General features: G+C 45.9%; 1 protein-coding gene across 1 annotated transcript in view; it reads right to left on the reverse strand.

Annotated features, from left to right (window-relative positions):
• MED27 (mediator complex subunit 27) overlaps window positions 5411–21235 on the reverse strand; it is an 81484-nt gene continuing 65659 nt past the window's right edge. Inside the window, exons 6-8 of the mRNA XM_021413747.1 lie at window positions 16870–16911; window positions 8422–8499; window positions 5411–5896 (exon numbers count right to left, since the gene is read on the reverse strand). Of these exons, the coding sequence (XP_021269422.1) occupies window positions 5762–5896; window positions 8422–8499; window positions 16870–16911 (255 nt within the window). The 3' untranslated portion in view covers window positions 5411–5761. The remainder of the gene's footprint in view (window positions 5897–8421; window positions 8500–16869; window positions 16912–21235) is intronic.

Genomic DNA, 21235 nt, shown 5'->3' on the forward strand with positions numbered 1-21235 from the left:
CAGCTGCCTACCTCCGTTGCACTCAACCCAAGAACACAGCTCCTCTTGTCCAAGAGCATCACCTCATGGGGTATGACTGCATTCCCTGCAGGGACGGCTGCTGCGGCGCCCTGGGACCTGTCCAACATCCCCCGAATGGAAAACTCCCATCGGCATCAATCAATCTGAGACTAAAAAGGGTTTTACAAAACCTCAGGGTTGAACATCTATAAAACATAGCCCTTCTCAAAATTTACACGTTAAAGAAATCCAGCTTTCCACGCCCCATAAATCCCAGCGCCGCGTGTGGTTACAGAACACACCAGGCTCTGGGAACCCTCCTGGTCCCACTCTTCTCGTTCGGATCTCGCTAGGAAAAGGCACACATTCACTTTTTAACACGGTACCAAATCACCTCCCTTCCCCTCATCCTTAAGAAAACCTTTTATCAATGTCCTCAGGTTAAAAATAAATACTAATCTTTTCGCTGAGGTTTCCAGCACAGCTTCTGCACTCTCCTACCTCCGGAGTTTGCGCTTCTCATTTCACGCGTGTCCGTCACGCCGGGAACCCAATAGCGAAAGCAAACGGAATTGTTGGAGCTCCGCAGCTCTCCTCTTTGGCACGTCCTATTAAATACTCATAGTTTAGTTTCCCTACGTTTATCCGCAGGAGAAAACTATTAAAGGTGAGGATCTAATTGTGCTGCCATTTGCTGTGGCCCCAAAGGGTCCACTTGGTGGGAAGAGCATCTTCCATGGCCGCTGGCTCCAAGCCATGTGCTTGGTGGGAAGAGCATCTTCCACAGCACCCATGTGGCACCGAGGGCTGTGTCCATGGGTGCTGGGTTGGGGATGGGGATCTGAGTGCTCTTTCCCAACCTCAATGGTTCTGTGATTCTTAGCAGCACGTTCTCAATGCACTGACCCTGACCATCTGCACTCCCATGCCGTATTGCAGCTTTTTCCTCTTCCTTCACCAGAGAAAACCAATAGTCAGCAATTAGTGCCACTGTTGAGCTTTACAGACACACAGAAATGTTAAACTATACAACAAAAGTCCCCGTGTGCTGCACAGGAATCCCCCCCCGATCTCCCAGCGGAGCCTGCCCTCCCCACGTTAACAAGAAGGAAACCCGGCGCCGTCCTCTGTTCTGATCCCTTGATACTAAAAGGGAAGAAATAACAAGTCCACCACATGTACACATCTTGACAGGAACTAATTCGCTGATATGAGAACCAGACTCCGAGCTCCTCAAAGCAAGATGGAAAACAACTCCGACTGCTCGAAGGCAGCTGTGTTGCTGCCGACCCCAATCTGTACAAGGCTGCTTCTGACCCCGTACCACTGCTGGGTGCAGGGAACCCAGCAGAGCAGCCACTTTCCCATGTGCTTGCAGAAAATCTCCTCTGAAGGACACCAGGTGAGCAGCAAGAGCTAAAGCCCTGCCTCGCCGTAGCGCATTAGCAATAAACCGGGGGAATTTGAGGCTTTCGCGCCGCCTGCTCGGCTCAACCCCAAGCAAGGAACCAGATCCTATGCTAAGCCTGGGGGGGGGGGAAAGCCCAGGAAACGGATTAAGGTGCTAAACTCACTGCTAAAACCTGCACTGAAGGCAGCTCGAGGCTCATCTGTCACCTTGTTGCATGTATTTGAAGTAAATCTACAGCACACCTCTGTAATAAGGTCACACAGGCAGAGGGCAACAGGAACGTGTAAGGTTTATGCTCAGCAGCTGGTGAACCTCACAGCTCTTGTCTCGCTGAGAGCACACGGGGCCACCTCGTAGCAAGGGGGGGCAAGGAGAGAGGGGTTCCCTGCTGAGCCCCGGGGCAGAACCCGGGGTCCTGGCACTGCTGGGTGAGGCCTGGGCAGGCAGCGCCGGCTCCTTGGGGCTTTGCTCATCTCTGCAGCTCACAAAGCTGGGTGCAGCACAAGTGGCAGCCTCAAGGTGAGGGCCCTCCACAAGCACCGCTCCCATCGATTCCCCGCGGGTGCTCTGAGGACTCCGCGCTGCCTGAAAGACCAGCGCCTAAGATGTGAATGCAGAATCATTACCCGATGCAGAGCTCGAAGGCTTGGAGATAAATATCCTGCTATTTAAGCTGCACTTTTACCTTGAAAAGCAATTTGCAAGCCCGCAGAGCAGCGCTGACAAGCCTCACGGAGCCGCGTGCAGCGAGGCTGCGGTACCATGCTCACACCCTGGGACTCAGGGCACATCAATCTCCCCTCCCTTCATCATCACCAGAGCTTAAGACAGGTTCAAGGAATGTGGAGACACCAAAAGAACAGGCAAAGCACCGCCAGCAAGTCCTTCCCCGAGAGTTTGGATCTGGCTCTGAATTATGGGGAATCACTGAATCATGACGGATGGAGAAGCCCTCTCAGATGCCCAGGTCCCACCCCGCCGTGCCCACTCACGCGTCCCTCAGTGCCACATCTTTTCTCCAAAACCTGTGCTCTGTGCTCCCCGTTTTTCTCTTTTTGCGTTTTCATGTGGATTGCTATTGGTGGTGCGCAGCCCCCAATTAACCTGGGCACTAATTTAAAAAAAAAAAAAAAAAAAAAGGACTTGTTTCCAAGGAGACGTTACAAACTTCATAAGAAGGTAACAAATATACAAGAGAGGGAAGAGAACTAAAAGGCTTTGGTTTGAAAATTAAAGTTGTTTGCCACGGCTTGATGGCTTAATCAGTCGATCAATATTGTTCACAGGGCAGGCAGGGAGGGAGCCACGAGCTGTGATGAAAAATGCATGAGGGGACAAGGGAGACCTGGGAGCAGAAAATTAAAAAGTCAGCCTGTTACATTTGTCCAATATTGGCAGAGAAATTAAAGTGGTTCGGGGAGGGGTGCTGGGAGGGAAGAGGGGAGCTGCAATACGCACCGCATTTCTGCCGAGGGTTCCCTTCCTGGGAGAAACTTTCACATTAATTAAGTTGCTTTCTTAGAGAAAAGATGGATTTTGTAACCTTTAGCACTCGTGAGCTCCACGAGAGCAGGAGGAGGGGTTTGCACATGGGAAAATAAAAAGGGATTTCTGCCCATCAGGGGTGTGATGGGAGAGCACAAGCAGCGACTGGGGAGCGATGCTGCGCTAACACGGCACAGCCAGGCCTTCCTCTACAGCTGGGTGAGATTTGTGCACCTTTGTGTTATAAAATGCAGCTCTGTAACATCTGTATCCCAAACAACAAAGCAGCAGCGTAGTTTCTGCACGCAGACTTTTCCTTCTCCTTGTTGGTGACTGTGCAGCGAGGGCTGCCTGGCAGACACAGGCACCAGGACAAGTGCAGGGCCAGGAGATGCTCCAGCAGCTCGAGCCAGCTGCCCCCAGGACCGTGCTCCTTGCTGCTGGCCTTGAGGATCTGAGCGGTTCCAAAAGCTGCAGCAGACTCCGATGACACACGACACGTCAGGCTGCTCATCCTGCAGTGACACTGCTCTGTGCCATCCGCCTCTTGTAACTAAGGGCGGGGAAGAAGCGTGCCCAGCACCCAGGCTCCAGAGTTGGGGGAAGATGGGCCAAGGGCTGTACCACGAGAAGGGCTTTCCATTAGAACCATCCCCGGCTCCCAGCCCTTGCCTTCCCAAGTCGGAGCAGTGTGCCCCTGCCTGGCTCACAAACTCACAGCTCAGCAATCACCCGGTGCTTGGCACCGAGCGGCCCAAACTCCAGGACAAGAAGCAGAAGCAAGCACATTCTGCATCCAACCTGCTGGAATTGATCAGCTTTAGAAGAATTTCGACCGTTACGTTCCACTCTCTGAAGTGGAAATATTCCAAGCTGCTACACTTGAGAAGACTGCAGGGATTGGAAGCAGTGCCCCCCCAGCGCCTCTGGGAGCAGCCCCCTCCCCACTGCAGTTTCTTAGGGAAGAAATGCACCGTGCCGTTCGTGGTACACTTCCCAGCACAATTATTTCTGCACTCGGGTAACTACAGTGGATTTTATGACTCTCCATTAGGCTTGCCAATTACAGGTTTAAGTTTTCAGGCTCAATTAACACGCGAACTGGCTGATGTTGTTTTCTGCAACTAATTACCTCCAAGTGCCAATACACGATTCCACACACAATACTTTGGTGAACTTTGGGATTTGCTTTCTACGCCATTATTTAAGTACAAACAAAACGGAGCAGACAGCAGTGCCTGACGCAGACTGGATACCATATTATGACCTTTTTATTATTACAAAAAAAATGCTTACTCCATCGGAAACCCAGGCCTTCCAATTAGTGCAGTAATGGGGCGGAGAGCAGGGCTGCTTATTTACCAGGCTCTCTCATCGGAGATGCACACACTGCTCTGTCTTGGGTGATCTTTGTATCGGGGAGGCTGCGTGGGTCAAAGAAGAGCAGCAGTTTTTATCAGGTAGTTCAGCTGCAGTGGGATGTGACACGGCATTACCTCCCTCCTATGGCAACGCTTCTGTTTGGTGATGGGGGGGGAAAGGAGTCAAAAAGAAAGAATCAAATGCCACCAACCTCCTCAAGCAAATACGTATTCATTCTTCATACACAATGCCGTGCCTCCATAGGAAGTCCTACACACCGCATTTTCTTTCAGCCACCTCTCTCCTTGCTAAGAGCCAGTCTTGCTTGCGTTGTGTACCTAGAAAGCTGAAATCCCCACATCCCACACTGTCCTCGCAACAAGCTGCTGTCTTTGGAAGCTCAGTCTTTAATACCAACACAAACACAGCTAACCCAGCACAACACAAGCACAGAGTAATCCACAACCATCTTCATGCTTCTGTTCCCATCGCCGCTAACCGCGCTGTTTCACAGCTGCTGTTGGTTCAAGCTGAACTGAACGAGTGCTGTAAGATCTCTGAGCAGCAGATCTCAGGTGTCTCCCCTCCTGCCTGCTGTCCCCCTCTCCCCCTTTTATAGAATGTCGGTAACTTCACCCAACATTCCCTGCTGAAAACCAGAGCAAACCTTGCCACCACCAAAGCCTCTGACCTTGACATCACCGCAAGCTCTTCGTGCAAGCAGAAGGGAGCTCAGAAGCTGCGCTGAAGGGCTGAACCATCTCCCTGCTTTCAGTTCTAGAACAGGACAAATGAATTATACACGCACGGTCACTGCTCAGACACGTTTTCTAACCACTTAATACACGCAAATTTTGTTAACGTTTTTCACGACAGTTTTAGTAAAGGGAAACATCTGTTCCCCCCCCGCTTCAGAAAGTGCATTGCGTCTTCCAAGCTGCAGCGTGCCTTTGAAATTCCATGTTTCACCAACACCATAATCTCTTCCAGAAAAAGACCAGCACAGATAAGCAGCCTCGCAACAACAAAACTCCATCGTGTCAGCATACATGCTGAAATGTTTCTGTTTCTTCTAAAGGAAACAGCAGCTATGAAAAATTCACACCAATCCCAAGGATTTTGCTGATTAAATAACGAAAGAAATACCACGAATTCTGAAATACAAAATTTATTTCAAGCTTATAAAAAAAGTCTTTAACGTTGCAAATTCTGTCGCAAAACACAAAGCATCCAGGGACCCTTTCATTAACATCCAGGATGAAGATGATTACCATCAGACCTCGTCAGATGGATCATTCCAGCTGAAAAGCACCAAGCTCCAAGAGCTCCTCACCACCTCCTCCGAAACCCATCAGTCTCACACGTGCCTTGCAGAGTGAGGACTTTAAAACAGCAAACTGTATTAGTGCAACCTCACTACTTAGCACAGCATGGATGGGTCAGCAGCTCTCCTCCCGGCCCGACACCGCTCACTCCGCACACGTCACCTGCAGGGCTGCGCTGCTACTGCCTGCAAGTGTCATGGAAAGCTTCGAGTGTCCGGAAATCCCTCCAGGTGGGCGGCAGGCCATCCTGCAGAAACTTTCCGCAGCGCTGGCACGGAGCCTGGAACAGCTTTATGTAACTTCTTAACCAGGTCTAAGAGAAAAAGGGAGAGGCGTTAAGAAATGTGGATCTGGACATTCCCTTATGTCATCATTCTTGTCGAGCCGTGATCCCAAGGACAGGGAGTGTACTCTGGCGAGGCCCCAGTGAGGTACACAGTGATAAACAGAATGTGCAGAAGATTGCAAGGTCACGATATAGCTGAATTCTCACTTTATTGATAATATTTTGCATTTTCAGTCACTTAAGCAAATTTCTTAACGGCACTCTGAGCAGGAGGTTTTTGCAGCTAGAGAATCCCTGCAGAAGGCAAATGTTCTAATGCTCCTCCTATTTTTCCTGCAGTGCAATTGCTCCTGATGGGTACCTTCTTCAGCTGGACAATGGTTTGTCTCTTCCTATGACCATCCCTCTCAGCCCCACTGCCAACACATTGCAGCAGTCTGAACTCTCAGTAGCTGAAGAGATAAGCTCTTTCACAGCAAAATGACTTCCTCCCTAATGTGATTTTAGGATCAATACTCACTGGTCATAAAAATACTGTAAGATTTTAAATCTGATTACAATGATTTATATCTATAATCAGAGATATATTCATAAATAAAAAGGAGAGTGCTGAACTACAAACAGCAAGAACAGGTGTTCTAGGTACAGCTGCTGCCTCAAGAGCTTCTTCCCATCATCATATGTAGCAACAAGCATTGCACCAAGCATCCAAACCCAAGGAGATACACAACGGAAAAACACCCAGAGCAGCAGATTTCTGCCGTGAGGGACATGCATGAATCTTGTCATTTAAAGTCCTCCTGAATTACATCAATAGGAGAAAATTGTTCTCTGAAGAAGAGGTCAGAGGAGTTTATTGAAACAAATCCTTCCATCTTCATCAGAGCTTCTCTCCAGCAACCAAACCTTTGGCTGTCAATAGCTGTCCTCCAAAGAACTGCCTCTTCCATGGGTTTAGCACTAAGTGCAGGGACAGGGGCAACAGAACACTACAAGTAAATTGCTGTTATTTACTTCAGCTCGGATGGACTCTGCTTGCACAACAGAGAAATCGAATTTTCTGAACCATAAACACAAAAACAGCAAATAAGTTAAATTGTGCACTTGAGGCATCTGTGGAAAGGGAAAAAAAAAAAAAAAAAGTTCTTCGCTGCCATCAGAAAACTGGGGCTTTGGCACACGCTGTCATGCGGATTGCACAGCTGACATGTGAAAGGACGAATGGATTGACACTTCTGTTGTACATCTGTTTTTGCTTCGTTAACGTTTTTAGCAGTGTTTTGCCAAATCAATAAGGCAGGCCCACGGCTCACACAGACATGCCACCCGTGTCTATTGAACATCCATTTTCAGACATGTGTTGAGACATGGGTTTGACCAGGAAGAGCTGCTTTCGCCTTCTGAAAGCCGTGCTCACATGCACTCTAAGGGAAACGTCCTCCGCGCATCTCTCATCTCAGCGGCCTTTTTATTAAATAAACAAAGAAACAAGCACAGCAGGTAAGCGAGTCTGACCTGAAATTACGTATTGGAAAAGAGAGACATAAAAGAAGCAATACTATCTTACACACCCACAGATTGCCTGTGGCAAAATTAGATGGTGGATTCTAACAAGTCTCAATTACATTGCTCCAAGTGAAGGGGTAATGCAATAGAGGAACTAAAAAGTCTGAAGAACAGAGAAAATCTCTCCCCAAAATCTCCTCTGGGAGACTGCAGCGAGGAGAAGAGCAGCCGTGTCCACTGCCAAAATTCATCTTTGTAGAAGGAATTCTCAATGATAAACCCTTGTGACTACCAGGACTGCTTGCATACAAGTGTATTTCACAAAGAACATTCAAAATACAAGCAGAATTAAAGGTGATAAATCTACACATGAAGTTAGAGCAGTACTTTATTATTTTTATTCAATAACAGTGGAATACCTCAGCAAGCATTTCTTCTGCCCTGAAAGCCACCTGCTGCTGCACCAAGCACGTACCATCAAGAACCAGGTTTGGGCCACAAGGAGGTGCACTACCATGGAGTCTTCCTGATGACATATTCTTGCCTCTACACCTCTTCACTCACATCAGTAACCCTCATCCCCTGCCGTGCTGGGCACACAGACAAGCAAGCTGGAATACGCTCACTGTGAGTTTCCACTCACGGGGAATTTTCTTTGGAGCTGACTTCATGTCCAGATCCCGACTCCTTGCACAGTGAACACAGTGTGAAAGGGGTGGACTGTAAAGGAGCATGGGGCAGCTTTTCCTGCTGTCTTTAGAGGTGACCCAGACTAGCTTTGCAAACTGGTATCACCAAGCAAATGCTGTGGCTTCTGATAGAGTGCCTGTGCACAGTGCAACCTTTGAACACCAGCTATCCCATGGTACTGAGAAAGATTTTTCATCCTCACCCAGGTGTGAGATATAAAGAATTACGGTCGATCTCTGCTGTCTAGCTTGGTTAAACAGGTGAAGTTATGACTGCATCACAACTGTCTCGTGCCATTTGCTGTCAGCGTGCTGAAATCTGTCTGGAGGTGGTTAGTTATCCTCAAATCCACTTACCATGAAAGATCTGACTACCACGTCGGGCATCTGAGGCAGCTGGTAGTGCAGCAGGGCAGTGGTCGCATGATCCGTCACCTGTACCAGACAGAAGAACACACCCTCATTCATTCGGCATCTCAGACAAAGCAGTGTTACTTTGAAGAAAAAGAAAATAAATTCCACAGGGAAGTAGCAAACCAAGGGTTACACGACTGCCAAGACGCTCTCAAAGAAATTTTGGGTAGCTTTTCCCAGCTGCCTTCCATTCCCACTGTCAAAGTCATACAACAGTCAGCCATAGCAACCAAGATGACTAACTTCCTGGGCACACCGTGAGATCAACACACCTTTGGAAATTCAAACACATGGCAGAAGCTAATCAAGTCAGTAAACTGGTGGCCAATGTGAGCAAAGCGATGCAGGAAGGCGGCCAGCTCTATGCTACATGGAACAACACCAAAATAAGGACTCAGCTCTGCAAGGTATCTGAAGGACAGAAGGGACCAAAGAGATCATCTCTACCACTGTTAAAAGGAGAGAAATTTCTAAAAAATAAAAATAAAAAATAAGTACCATATTAAAATAAAAGCCTCCATATCAAGTAATTCATCTAGCTTCCAATGCCTACAGCATAAGAGCAGAACCTGTGCTTCTGTGATTGAAATCCCACACATTCTGTGAAATGATAAACAGGCAAAGTTACTGAACAAGTCATGTCAGAGGAAAACACTTTGATTTTCTCTTTAGATGCTCCCATTTTTCACTCTGGTCATTTTTAAATAGAGAATCTATTCCTTTAACATATGTTGAACTCTTCAAGAAAAAAAAAGACAGTAACGTGGCTAAATTAGAGATTCCTGGCAGAGGTCAAGAGTTAAAAAAAAAATAAGGGGGGGGGGCGAAGGAAAAGAAGGAAGGAAGGAAAAGTAGGGAAAAAAAAAGGGGAAAAAAGGGAGAAAAAAGGAAAAAAAGAAAACCAAAGCTTTGATTTTGGTCTGTTTTATTGGGGAGAAAAAAAATTAAAAAATGCCCTGACTTGTGACCGCATTTTAGTGGAAGAATGAGGATACTGTTCTGCATTTTTTTTTTTTTTTAATGTGAATACTTTAAACATTTAAATTCTATAGATCTATTTCAGGTTGCTTACGTTGAGCAAATAGGAATCGAGCTCTCATTTCCTCCGAAAACAGGAATCAATTAATATGATTATGGTTTCTAACTACTTGCATTAGTAAAAGGTTCCTGATAGAAAGCTTTTTAATCTACCAGACAGAGCCATAACAAGATCCTACATCTGGGAATTAGAGCGAGATAGAATAGAAACAACACATAAAGCTGTCGTAGCAAAAATAACTGAAATAACAGCAGAACGAAGCGATGGTTCAATAGGTTTGTGGTTGTCACTGCTGCTGCTGAGTGATTCAGGAGAGGGGCAGCTCCCCAGCAGTGCCCAGCCTGCAGCTGGAGCTTTAGGGCTTCCCAAAATCCTGCAGCAGCCAACAGCTCGGTTACAGGCTTCGGGCAGAACTCATCGGCCCAAGTCTTTGGGCTGTGCTATTAAAGACTTCAGACAACAAAGGCAGTAGCACTTCTGCACCCTATCACCTGTAAATCTATTTATGCTCCTCATCAGTAATTATCAAGAAGATGAAGCGTTCTTCTCAGGCGCTGCCTATAGATTTCCCAGGGCCTGGCTGGAAAGTGCGGTAAATTACGAGTGAGAAAGCGTGAATCGAAACTACAAGCGCTCTTCCCAACTACCTCTATTTGTTCCTAATTGGCATTTAGTCTAATTCAGCAAAGCAAACTGTGCCGAAGCGCTCTGAATTTCACTGCAGGCAGAGGGGGGCTCCTGCACGAGGCTGCTCAGGAATCTGCAGAAGATGCACTCCTGAAAGCACCATGCACAGAGAGGCTCTCCTTCACGCCCTGCAACCTTCCTCTGCAGAACACGATGCACACCAACCTTCCTCTGCAGAACATGATGCACGCCAGTCAATCCTGCACCACGTCCGCTTCTAAGTTACACCACGATTTTAGGAGCAGGTTCTGCCCCCATCATTGCTGCACATGCCTGCCTGCTGGCATGACACTGGGCCGCCAGGAGAAGGATGGAGGACGCTGATGGTTGGAAGGAAAAAGCTACAGGGACTGTGCACATCCAGGGGAGTTCATAAAAACGCTCCCCAAACGGACCTCGATCCACGTAAGCTATTTATATGCTTCCATCCAACGCATCCAAAAAACGACAGCATTAACTATGCATGAGCAGCACGGCGTAACTCAAGTCAGTCACGTCGCTCAAGCAACTCACGCGGCGTTTGGAAATGACTGCACCCCAAGTCCCGCCAGCTACGCGAGCTGCTTCTTTTAAGACGGTGCTTTTATAGGATAGCACCAGACATGTCAAAGAATAGAAAGTTCTGAAGATATTTATGAGCAGCCGCTCTCCTTCTGCTGTATTGCTACTTCTAACAAACGGCGTTTTTTTCGCCGAACAACAAAGTTGTTTTCTCTCGGCATTGAAGATGTAGAAAGTTGCTTAAAAATACTCTTATGAACAAATTTAAATTGACTGGCCACTTTGGGGAAGTTGCACATATGCTGTTCCCATTGTAATGTAAAGCTAATGAGATTCCGCAGGGAGATGAAAGCCACCCAGCATTGCTAGAACACTAATCACGTCTTCGGAACAAAAAGGAGGCGATTTCTACCACAAGCAATCGCTTGTACAGTGCTTCTACACCGGATCAAAGTGGGTGTCAAGTCTGAGGAAGGGGATAAGGGAATGAGCCCCCCTGGATCAAACCAGCAAAGGTGATGTCAGGCAGAAAAGAGGGGGGAGAAGGACACGCTGGGCAGCACATAGGGTGGAAGGGAGAGTTAACACCCGCTGAGAGAACAGAGATGATGACAGAAAGCATAAATTGTCCCAGATTTCTTTTTTTTTAATAATAATAGAAAAAATATAAAAAAATCAATGCTGAGCTTTTACTAATGGCAATATGATTTCACGGCACAGCAAAGCAAAGCAAAACAAACGGAATTTGTGCCAGCGCATCCAAGGGACGCACTTCTTGTTCCAGCCAAGCTGGAATCACAGATGAATTTATTCCGGGTGCAGGATGACATTCTGTGCATTGCAGGACTTTATTTTATTAACTTCACTTTCATTGCTATATCTTACCCACTATCTCAGTTATCTGTCACTTTCTAATTTCTCTGCCTCTTTTTATATAGGAACACGCTCAGAACAGCACAAATTGATTAGGATAGCTGTTGCTCTGAACCTTGAAATAGATTTTCAAGTGATCTCAGAGAAGAGCTCAATATCTCACAATTCATATATTGAAAAGCATCTGGCATCTTTGCCAAAGGAAAAAAAAAAAAAAAGCAATCTCCTGAAGCCACAATTTTGCTAAATAGACCAGCTATTGTTTAACTAAGCGTGCTCCCACTCCGAGACAGAGCAAAAAACACTTCAGGGACAAGAAAAAACATTCTGGCAAAGAGATGCTCTCAGGCTTCTCCTTTTAAACAACCCTAAGCTGTCCTGGGCTGTATGGAATTCTGCTTTGCTGAGGTCCAGTCTTGTTTTCAATGCGAACAAGAGAACCTCCCTTCTTAACAGCTCATTATATTGCCTGAGAGATTTTTTTTCCTTGTTTTTTGTTTCCACGCCGATTAGAAACGTGCATTTCTGAAACGCATCTCCGCTCCCTGGCCTCGAGCCCCAGATGCACGGGGAATACGGAACAGAGCGATCTTGGATCAGACCTAATATTCACCGCCACGCTGTGCAAATTAAACCTTCCGCCCTCACCCCTCCTGCACAGCAACCCAGCCCCAGCAGGGCAGCAGGGCTCTGAGTTCCTGCTGCTGCCAGGGGCTCCGTGCTGTGGGGGGGGGGGGGGGGCAGTAATGCCAGGTGCCCACCAGCTCCCTGCGTGCATCAAGGGCTCCTGAGAGCAGAGCTCAGTGGTGAGCAGCCAGCACGACCCCTGGGATCTGTTTCTGCCAAGCCAACCCCAGGCATTGCCACAGCACTGCCCCAGCCACTCGAGAGCACTGCTTTGCTGAGCTCCTGCACAATGGCACTGCTGGGCCCCGGCTGACACCGTCAGTCATACATTTGCAATGCTGAAAATTCATTCAAAAAAGAATCCTACAGCTCAAAGGCCAGGCATGCTGAACAAGTGCTTCCTCTAATGGCTGTAGGGAGTGCACAATCAAGGACCTGCGGCGCAGCAGATGAGGTTCCATAGATGTATGAAGCTATATCTGGCACAAACACAGAACAGAGAAGTAAGAACGTTTCACTTGACTGAATCACAGAAGCTGTCTCTCTGCTCTAATATTTTCTCATTGCTATTGGATGTGCTTTCCAAGCGTAGGTAAAAAACTTCCCTTAAGAGTCATAACTTTGCTTGCAACTTACTTATTGGTTTATTCCCTTGAGTGCAGCACTGAGAACTCAATCTAATATAAAGGGATTCTCTAAATCCCCAGGAAGTTTTTTAATTTTTTTGTAAACCCCACTAAGTTCACGGCCTTAGCAGCAGCCTATGGCAATGAGTTCCAGAGGATAATCAGAGCGTGGAAAGAAAAAAAAAGTTACTATGTTATTAGTGTTTAGACCTCTTCTACCATGGAAAATGGCACAAGTGCCTCTGTTCATTTCCAAGGATCCCCATTACTCAGCCTGCATTCCAGGTACGCAGTGGAGTCTCCCTGGAGGGAATCAGCGGGTGGCTCGGGGAGGATGACAGATTAATGCCATGGAAATCCTTCACACACCTTTCCCCACACCCCGCTCAGTGAAACACTGCCGTACTTTTGTGGAGCACAGGATTTCTTCGCTGTTTTCAGAGCTCAGCATTTAAGCATTTATTTTGCTTGTTCTGCTCGTTCCGACTGGGTCACAGATTTTATTCCACCTAAGCCGGTCCCTGAAGGCAGCCACGCGCTGACCGTGCAGGGGAGCAATGATGTGGGTGACCTGGAACAGTCCATCCCCTCTCCTTGAGCAGACAGCATCAATAGCCCGATAGCTGTCTCATGCATGCATTCATTTTACACGTGATTTTATTCTGAGATTATTGACAAGAATACATCTTCATACATTACAATACTTATATGCCCTTGGAGTGGTGAAGACTGTGCGCCGAGCTCCACCTGGGGATCACACATCTCCCGGCAGCTGGATAGGCACCGATAGCTTCTCAAAGTTTAGGTTAAAACGCAATCAAACCGAAAAGGAAAGCACGCCGAAACAGAGAGACCACGGAGGTGAAAATAAGAGATTGGCATCAGACAGAAATCAACGAGCTTACAGCCTACGTGTGACTCAACCGGCCCCGACGAGAGCATCACACAGCAGCTCACCGAGCAGCTGGCAAATGAAACAGTTAATGTCCGACACCGTCTCCCCAGCAGCACAGTTTTGATCCATTCAGAGCAGTTCTGCTGCACTACATGACTCTTTTTTTGAAGGCAGAGTTACAAATATGACACCGTTCTCCACATTCAATCTATATATATAATTTTAATTCTCCGCACAACAATCTGGAATGGTACGTTTTTCTTCCCAAGATTTAGGCACCAAAATAGTTGCTGATTTCCTGCTTTGTTCCTCCTCTTGTGCTAGCAGACAAAGACACGCGAGGTGTTAAAATAAGGAGGTCTGAGATCAAAACAGCTGCCACTCCTGCCGAGTTTAAATGCCAGACAAATATGGAAGGCTGAAAACCTTTTCACCGCTCCTTGTGCTTCTGCCCTTTCATCCTCCCCTCTCCTATTTCCCAGCTCTATTCTCTGAAGCTAACCCTGCTGGTGGATTCAATAGCTGCGAAGCTTACTCACCCCAGGACCAGACTCAAGAAGACTCTGGGGAGCTCACAGAATGACCGGACACTTGAACAGTAATGGGCCCTCTGGGAGCTGTCCCCCATCAAATTATACACACCCGAGTATCCTGCCTAATAAGGAGAGAGAGAAAAGGCATGCTGACACAGCCAGCGCTTGCAAACAAAAGTCAGGACAAATTTAGCATCACTTGACAGGGTTGGATTGAAGATCAGAGGTCTCTGGTCCTTAACCTGGAAAGTCATCCCGCAGCCCTGTGAGATTTTGACAGGCTTGCAGCTCCCACAGACAGGTATCTTGTGAGCTCCAGATGCTGCTGTATTATCCCTGAAAGCAAAGTCTGAGAACTCGGTGTGGCTTTTAAAGAGAAACGTCCCTGCCCTTCAGAGTGATGGGTGACTTCACAGCATGCCAGGTGGCAGGGCTGGAGGGGCTGCCTGGGCTCCTTGGTTACTCATCTATACTTTTCCTTCTCATACAGCACTCCCATGTCATGGTACTGCTGATTGCCAAGAGAAAAACATTTCAGGAAGGTTCAGAAATACCCTCTGATATATTTACTGATGATTCTTCTGTCGCATTAAAAACATTTGTTGTGAAGATCTTGCAGCACCACAATGCTAACAGAATGTAATAGTTTCCCTAAAACTATTTTAACTACTTCCTCTGCTTTGCGACTGCTCAACAGTTATTCCAGGATGTCTAAATGCATACAAGCGCAGTTTCAGAGAATAAAGAGAAAACCAAACACAGCACCTCTGAGAGAAAACTTACTATGCTGAACTACAGCATTTTCTGACATCTGTTTGAAAACCTGACTTCAGCCCCAGCTTCAGCTTATTTAACTACCAGCTCAATTGTGCAGAATCTATTGATTAGAAAGCACCATCACCTTGCATTCTGTCAGACTCTTCATGCAGGAGTCTCAGAGCTCTCTATAACCAACCCAGCAATAGCTCCTGTGAAGTCAGCAAGTATTCCCCCCAACTGAAGGGACGCTGAGAACTGATCCAAAGAGAGGTTGCCCAAGGAAAGGCAATGACATTGCTGGAATGATGTATACAAGGACAGAGCTGTTCCACTGGGTCAAGGCAACCCTTTCTCCTGTAAGACTTTCCTTTTTTTGGTAAATATTTTTGCATTTGGTGTTATTTATTGAGAGAAAACTGGAGAACAGGAACTTCACAGTCAGGTCACGTCACATTATGTGAGAGGATTAGCAAGAGATCAGTCACTTATTTTATGTACACACAGACAGGCAATGATACAAAGGCATCTTCTCTCTCGATACATTTTTGAGTTACCATCCAAGGCACGTTAGTGAAATTATTATTAACTAGAACTAGAGAATAAAGATTCTTATGGATCCAAAATGCTGTCACGTAGGCAGCGGTCAGAGGGCCATTTCACAGCTTCTCACCGACCTCTCTCCCTTCTATCTGAAGGCTCTCACCTGGACCTGAAATTCACGCTATGGACTTATGCTCCAAGTCCTTAACCTGGACGCCAAAGCAAACTGTCAACTTACTGTATGCTTATCTTTCATGTAGAGAAAGTTACGTAACGAAAACCTCAAGACTTTGCATCATTTATCACAAAAGTCTGCAATATAACTTAACTCTTCCAAGTTACTCTAAAGAAAAACACCCAGGAAGACAACCTTACGCTCAAATGAGACCACAGTCTAAAACACACACGGGGAAATTGAGATGATGTGCTTAATTACAGAATCTTAATTTTTTTCCAATGCAAAAATTACTTAAAAGTATACTGATAAACTATTTACTAAGATTTACGCTGTTTTACTTCCCACTGGATTACCCTGCTTGACACAAAATATTTTTGAGGAGTAAGAAAAAAAAACAAGAAAGAATATTTAATCCACTAATCTCTGGAGTAAAGAACTGACTACAGCAACACTTTGCTTTAATGCTAGGCAGAGAGGGAGAGCAACCAAAGGGAGGAGAGCCTCCCCAAAAGCTGTCCTTTGATCTCTAGCAGGCTAATACCATAGGTCAAACATCTTTGCTTCTGACTGCATCTGAAGTCTTGGAAGAAAGATGCACAAATAGAGCCAATATGCCATACTCTGACCCCTGCTTTTATGCCCTTTAGAGTCCCTGCCCCATATTTGTTACAGAAACTACAGAAACAGATGAAAGGCAGCGAGTGTTCTAGCTGGAGACTCAGGCATCTTGAACTGTGGCTTGAAGATAAGGAAGAAGAATTTAACCCCAGATCAATCTGAACTTGCAGCATTTTGACAAGAGGCCTTCAAAGATGAATCTTCTCCTCCCTGCCTGGAAAACAGCAAAATACCAAGATACCGACTTTCCAGAAGAGGGAGGCAACTAGAAAGAATGAATCCAACTAAATGAAGTCCAAAATAACCTCCCTTCCTCCCTCAAAATATTCAAAGCAAAAAGACAGTACTTGAAATTTCCTCAGCAAATTTTAAGTTTATGGCTGTGAAACCTCCAACTTCCCGTTCCAAACCACTGACTGCAACTGTGATGGGAAATAAATGGTGGATTTTTATTTGAAACCAACCCTAACAATCTCTTACGTGTGTTACATAGAGAGAAACGATGTGGCACTTACCTTCTGAAAAACTTGATAGTTGGATTTGGACCATATGTCAAGCTGCAATAGGAAAAACAAAGTTATGGATTACTACATGTAATTACCAAGAAAAAGAATGGAAGCAGCTGCTTAAACTCAAAGCGTAGGCAAAGCGAGCTATGGAGCCTTACTTCTCGGTTGACCTATCAATCTTACCTGCTGCAATTTAAGAAAGGGAAATAATTACATCAGAGTTAACTTGTTTTGCAATGAAAAATGAACATAGTGCATTACAGTTTCAATAAAAAATACACATAAGATCTGTTGAATTCATGTGTTTCCTTCAAAAAATCCTCATCTGCCTGAGGTTGCGGCTGATCCGCACAAATATTCATCAGCTCCGGTCTGTTTCTAAAATGAGGGCATTCTCACTCAGTTGATGCCTTGTGTCTGAATAAGTGATTCAGTTACAAATGACACAAAGAACGTTTAGCTGAATTAAGCCAAAGCGCTGCTCTACTGGGGCTAAATAAAACATCCCTTAGGAAACTGCATTTACATCCGCAGACAGAATCACCCTGGCAGAGACTCAGGGCTGCAGATAACTGCACACACCCACAGCATAAGCGTGTGCTCAGCTGAATAGGAAACAAATGTTAGTAACCCCAGAAAGCAGAAGGTAATGCTGCCCTTGTTAAACAACCAAATGGCTCGCACGTTGGACAGTTCTAAGTGATGTGCTGGTGCTCTTTTAGCCCAGCCCCGTGGAATATCTTGTACTCTGTCACAGAAAAGCAGCAGGGAAGAGAAAGCAGGAAAAGGAGAATTTCCTTCAACCCCTGACTTGCAAATCACTTCTGTCTTATAGATACCACTATAGTCAACCATTTCTAGTGCGCAAAACTTTCCGCAGGAAAGGTGTTTGTTACAGCATTAACCTCGGAGTCAATCTAGATGAAAGAAAAAATGTGCCCACGGAAAGCAGCGCTAGGATAAGAAAAACCATCAGCTTCACTCATTAGAGCCAGGTTTCTTCTAAAGTGCAGAAAACCCCTGGGTCACATGGCAGGTCCTCACTTGCAAATTCACCTTTAATCATGGTGAAATAGACACGTACAATGGTTTTGGCTTTCTTGGAGAAATGTGCTTAAATGCCCATGTGAAACCTGCATTCCATTATTTAGTCATTCCATTATTTGTATATCTATTTTATTAAAATATGGCCAATGATGCTAAAAATGTAAATCAGAGATCTCAAGGTAAATGTACAACTCTGAGAATAAATAGAGCACGGTATTAAACACACTGTGCCAAGTTTACACCTTAAAAGAAATGGATTTAAAAGAAGCAACACCGTGCTGGGTTCACCTCCTGTATTATAAAGCATAGCCAGTTATCTTAACCTGACCTGCAGTACTGCAAGTGGCTGAGAATGCTACCAGTTCCCATTCCTTTAAGACTAATGCTGTTACGTGGCTCCCTTCAGAATACTGGCACAGAAGTGACTCCTGAGCCTCCAAACCTCCGCCTGGATGGGTGTTATTGTTAAAGACTTTTAACATCACTTCTGGATGGATGTGTCAAGGCTTAGTAGTGCTGACCTTGCCGTGAGACAAAAGGCAGCTGATGTCTTGATGCCTTTTCCAGGTCAGCCGGAGGCAGAAGTACCCTAAGGCATGTTACCTTCAAAACGTCACATGTATGGCTCTAAAGGTGGGTTCAAGAACCTGAACACCAACAACGCTCCTATGAGCAGCAGCCCTGTGCCTGCAGGGAAGGAAGCATCGCATTTCCATATTGGAAAAGTCTACGTTTGAACACAAAATATGAATACAGATTTTTTTTAAGCTGTTTTTGTGTACATTTGGGCTTGCTTGGAAAGAGTTGCCATAATTGGAATGTATACATGGTTTTGCTGATCTCCAGTGATCGCACCCAGTGGGGGATCCTCTCTAGGCAGATCAAGATCTAACAAAATTTGAGAAAAAAAGTCCACTTCAGATGCAGCGTTAAGCATTAAGATGAGTCCAACAGGTTCTGAAATGTTCATTAGTTGACAAGGAGACTGGAAAGCTGAAAAAGTAATGAAAGTCTCTTAGGTACGGTGGTATCCGAGTTGAAAAAGAAAAAAAGAAATAATAAAAAAAAAAAGAGCTACCAGCCCCTCCCCATAGCACACGCAGAAATCCTCAATGACTGACCACCTTTCCCCCCAGCCAGAGGATTAAGGCAGAGGCGGATTAAAGAATGCGTCGTTACAGGTCTATTATTCTTCAACTTTTCACTTTCAATCAAGACACACATTTGTAACTAAAAAACTGCTGAAAGCACAATTTCAGGGCATCCTCTGCATGCGAATTAAACTGGGGCTTTTTTTCCCAGCACCCCGCTCTCCCCACCCACCCCCAGCATAAGTAACGAGAGGCCATTTTCTGAAGGTCATCTGAACGATTTCAAAGGCGATAACAAATCAGAATGTTCCCTGCATCTAATATCAAACAGGTCCGGTGCCAACACTTATTAGAGGAATCGGATTCAACCCCCCCTTCGCCCAAACACACACACATCCAGCTTTGAAGTGGAAAGAATACGGGGATCAGAAATTACCCGAGAGACAGCCCCGGCTGTCTTTGAAGCTTTCCTTTGATACTACTATTTCTTTTCCTCTCTTACGCTAGGAGGCTAAAAGCTGCCTTTTCTTATTGATATGGGGTAATTAATGAAGCCACAGCATTAACATAACCTCAGTTCCTTAACATGATAATTCAACGGAGACACTTATGTATCTTCAGTGAAGTCGAACAGATGCAGAAATAGGAGTCTGGCTAGGCAGCGATGTTAAGCACCCACTCCAAATACACCCTGCCACGGTGCTTGGTGGTATCCGAATCCAAAGAGAAGCAGGGTGTTACCATGCCAGAAGAATCCCAGTGCATCCCTACTCTTATTGGCAGACTAGGTTAACTAATGGTTCAGCTGACGATAAGCCTGCCCTGCAAGAGCGAGCTGCACAGCTTCATTTATTCAGGAATCGGGACAACATTAGTAATTAATTACTATCCACGGTTAAATTCCAGTGCACAATGAGTATGTCAGAGTTTGAAATCGAAGGTGGCACGGTGCCATCGCTGAAGCTACAGGGCTAATTAAAACGCATCAGTATGGGGTGGACGTAATGGGCTGGTACAGTAAGCAGGAGAGCGGCAGAGCAGTCAGCACACAGAGCCGGCTGCGTGACAGAGCTGCCAGATCTCACCTATTGTTTTTGCAAAGTGTCACCAAAAATGTCTAAGTTATGCAGCTGGCAACCTGGCAAAGACACGTTCTGCAGGGTTTGTGAATAATTCACGAGAGAAGTACATGAAGCACTTAAGAAACACACTGACGCTTTGTCTACATAAGCAAAGCTGGAAAATAAAACACCAAAGTGCAGTATCTTATTTTACTCACGGAAAGCTTAACGCTACTTTTTTTTTTTTTTTTTTTTTACCTTCATTTTGAAAGTATTTAAGCCCGGAAGAGAAAGCAACCAACCAATTTAACTAGACTTCAGAACAGCAGAAAGCATGGGAAGCTTTCACATGAGCTCCTGTCAATGCAGGCACTCCGACGTCTAAGCGCACAGCAACCCGGAGCAGCCTGCACAATGCAGCGTCAGCTCTCCTGTGTCCCTGCTAGCTGTGCCTCAGCACACCGCCACGCGCAGCTCCACAGCTCTGAGAGACACCCGTGTTTGCTTTATTTCTAGACCTGCCTGCCTAATGCACCGGAGGACATCGATACCTCTCCTGTTTGCTCTTTCCCTTCTCTTCCCAGAAATGCAAAGTTTGCTAAACGAGTTGTGTTTTCCTCTTCTGTGCCTCACAAGGCACGTTCCACTGACTGCCCGAGCTGTCATCCAGTTTCCCAATGATGGCCGTTTCTTCTTCTGTTGGATAGTGCTGAATACATTGCATTGCCCCAAACCTCACCCATTTGAGAAATCCCCCCCCCCCAGAGAATCTCATTCTTGTTACTTAAAGGATCTTTTGATACGTGGGCTTAGGAGGCTTACTCAGAAGACCACCACTCAGCTATTTACATGTAGAGAAGTGAGAGGATGCTACGACTTATTCCAGTGTCCCTTCCTCAGCATGTCTTACAGACAAGAGAGGAGCTTCAGAACTGCCATACTGTATGATGCCTCCCTACAAATACAAAAGCAAACCCCCAAATCAGCAATTACTGTGCAAACTGCTCACGGGAAAAACAATCACCCCCTACAGCGACCCTGAGGCTTCTCTGTACTTTTATTATCTAACGAAGAGGATACTCACTGATCTCCTTCATACCTTTTTGAGCCTCTGAGTGCTACTGCTTCCCTCCCAGCACCAGGCTGGAAACTGAGAAGCTAGAACAGTGGAGC

Source organism: Numida meleagris, chromosome 16, assembly GCF_002078875.1.
Source record: "Numida meleagris isolate 19003 breed g44 Domestic line chromosome 16, NumMel1.0, whole genome shotgun sequence".
Classification (NCBI taxonomy): Eukaryota; Metazoa; Chordata; class Aves; order Galliformes; family Numididae; genus Numida; species Numida meleagris.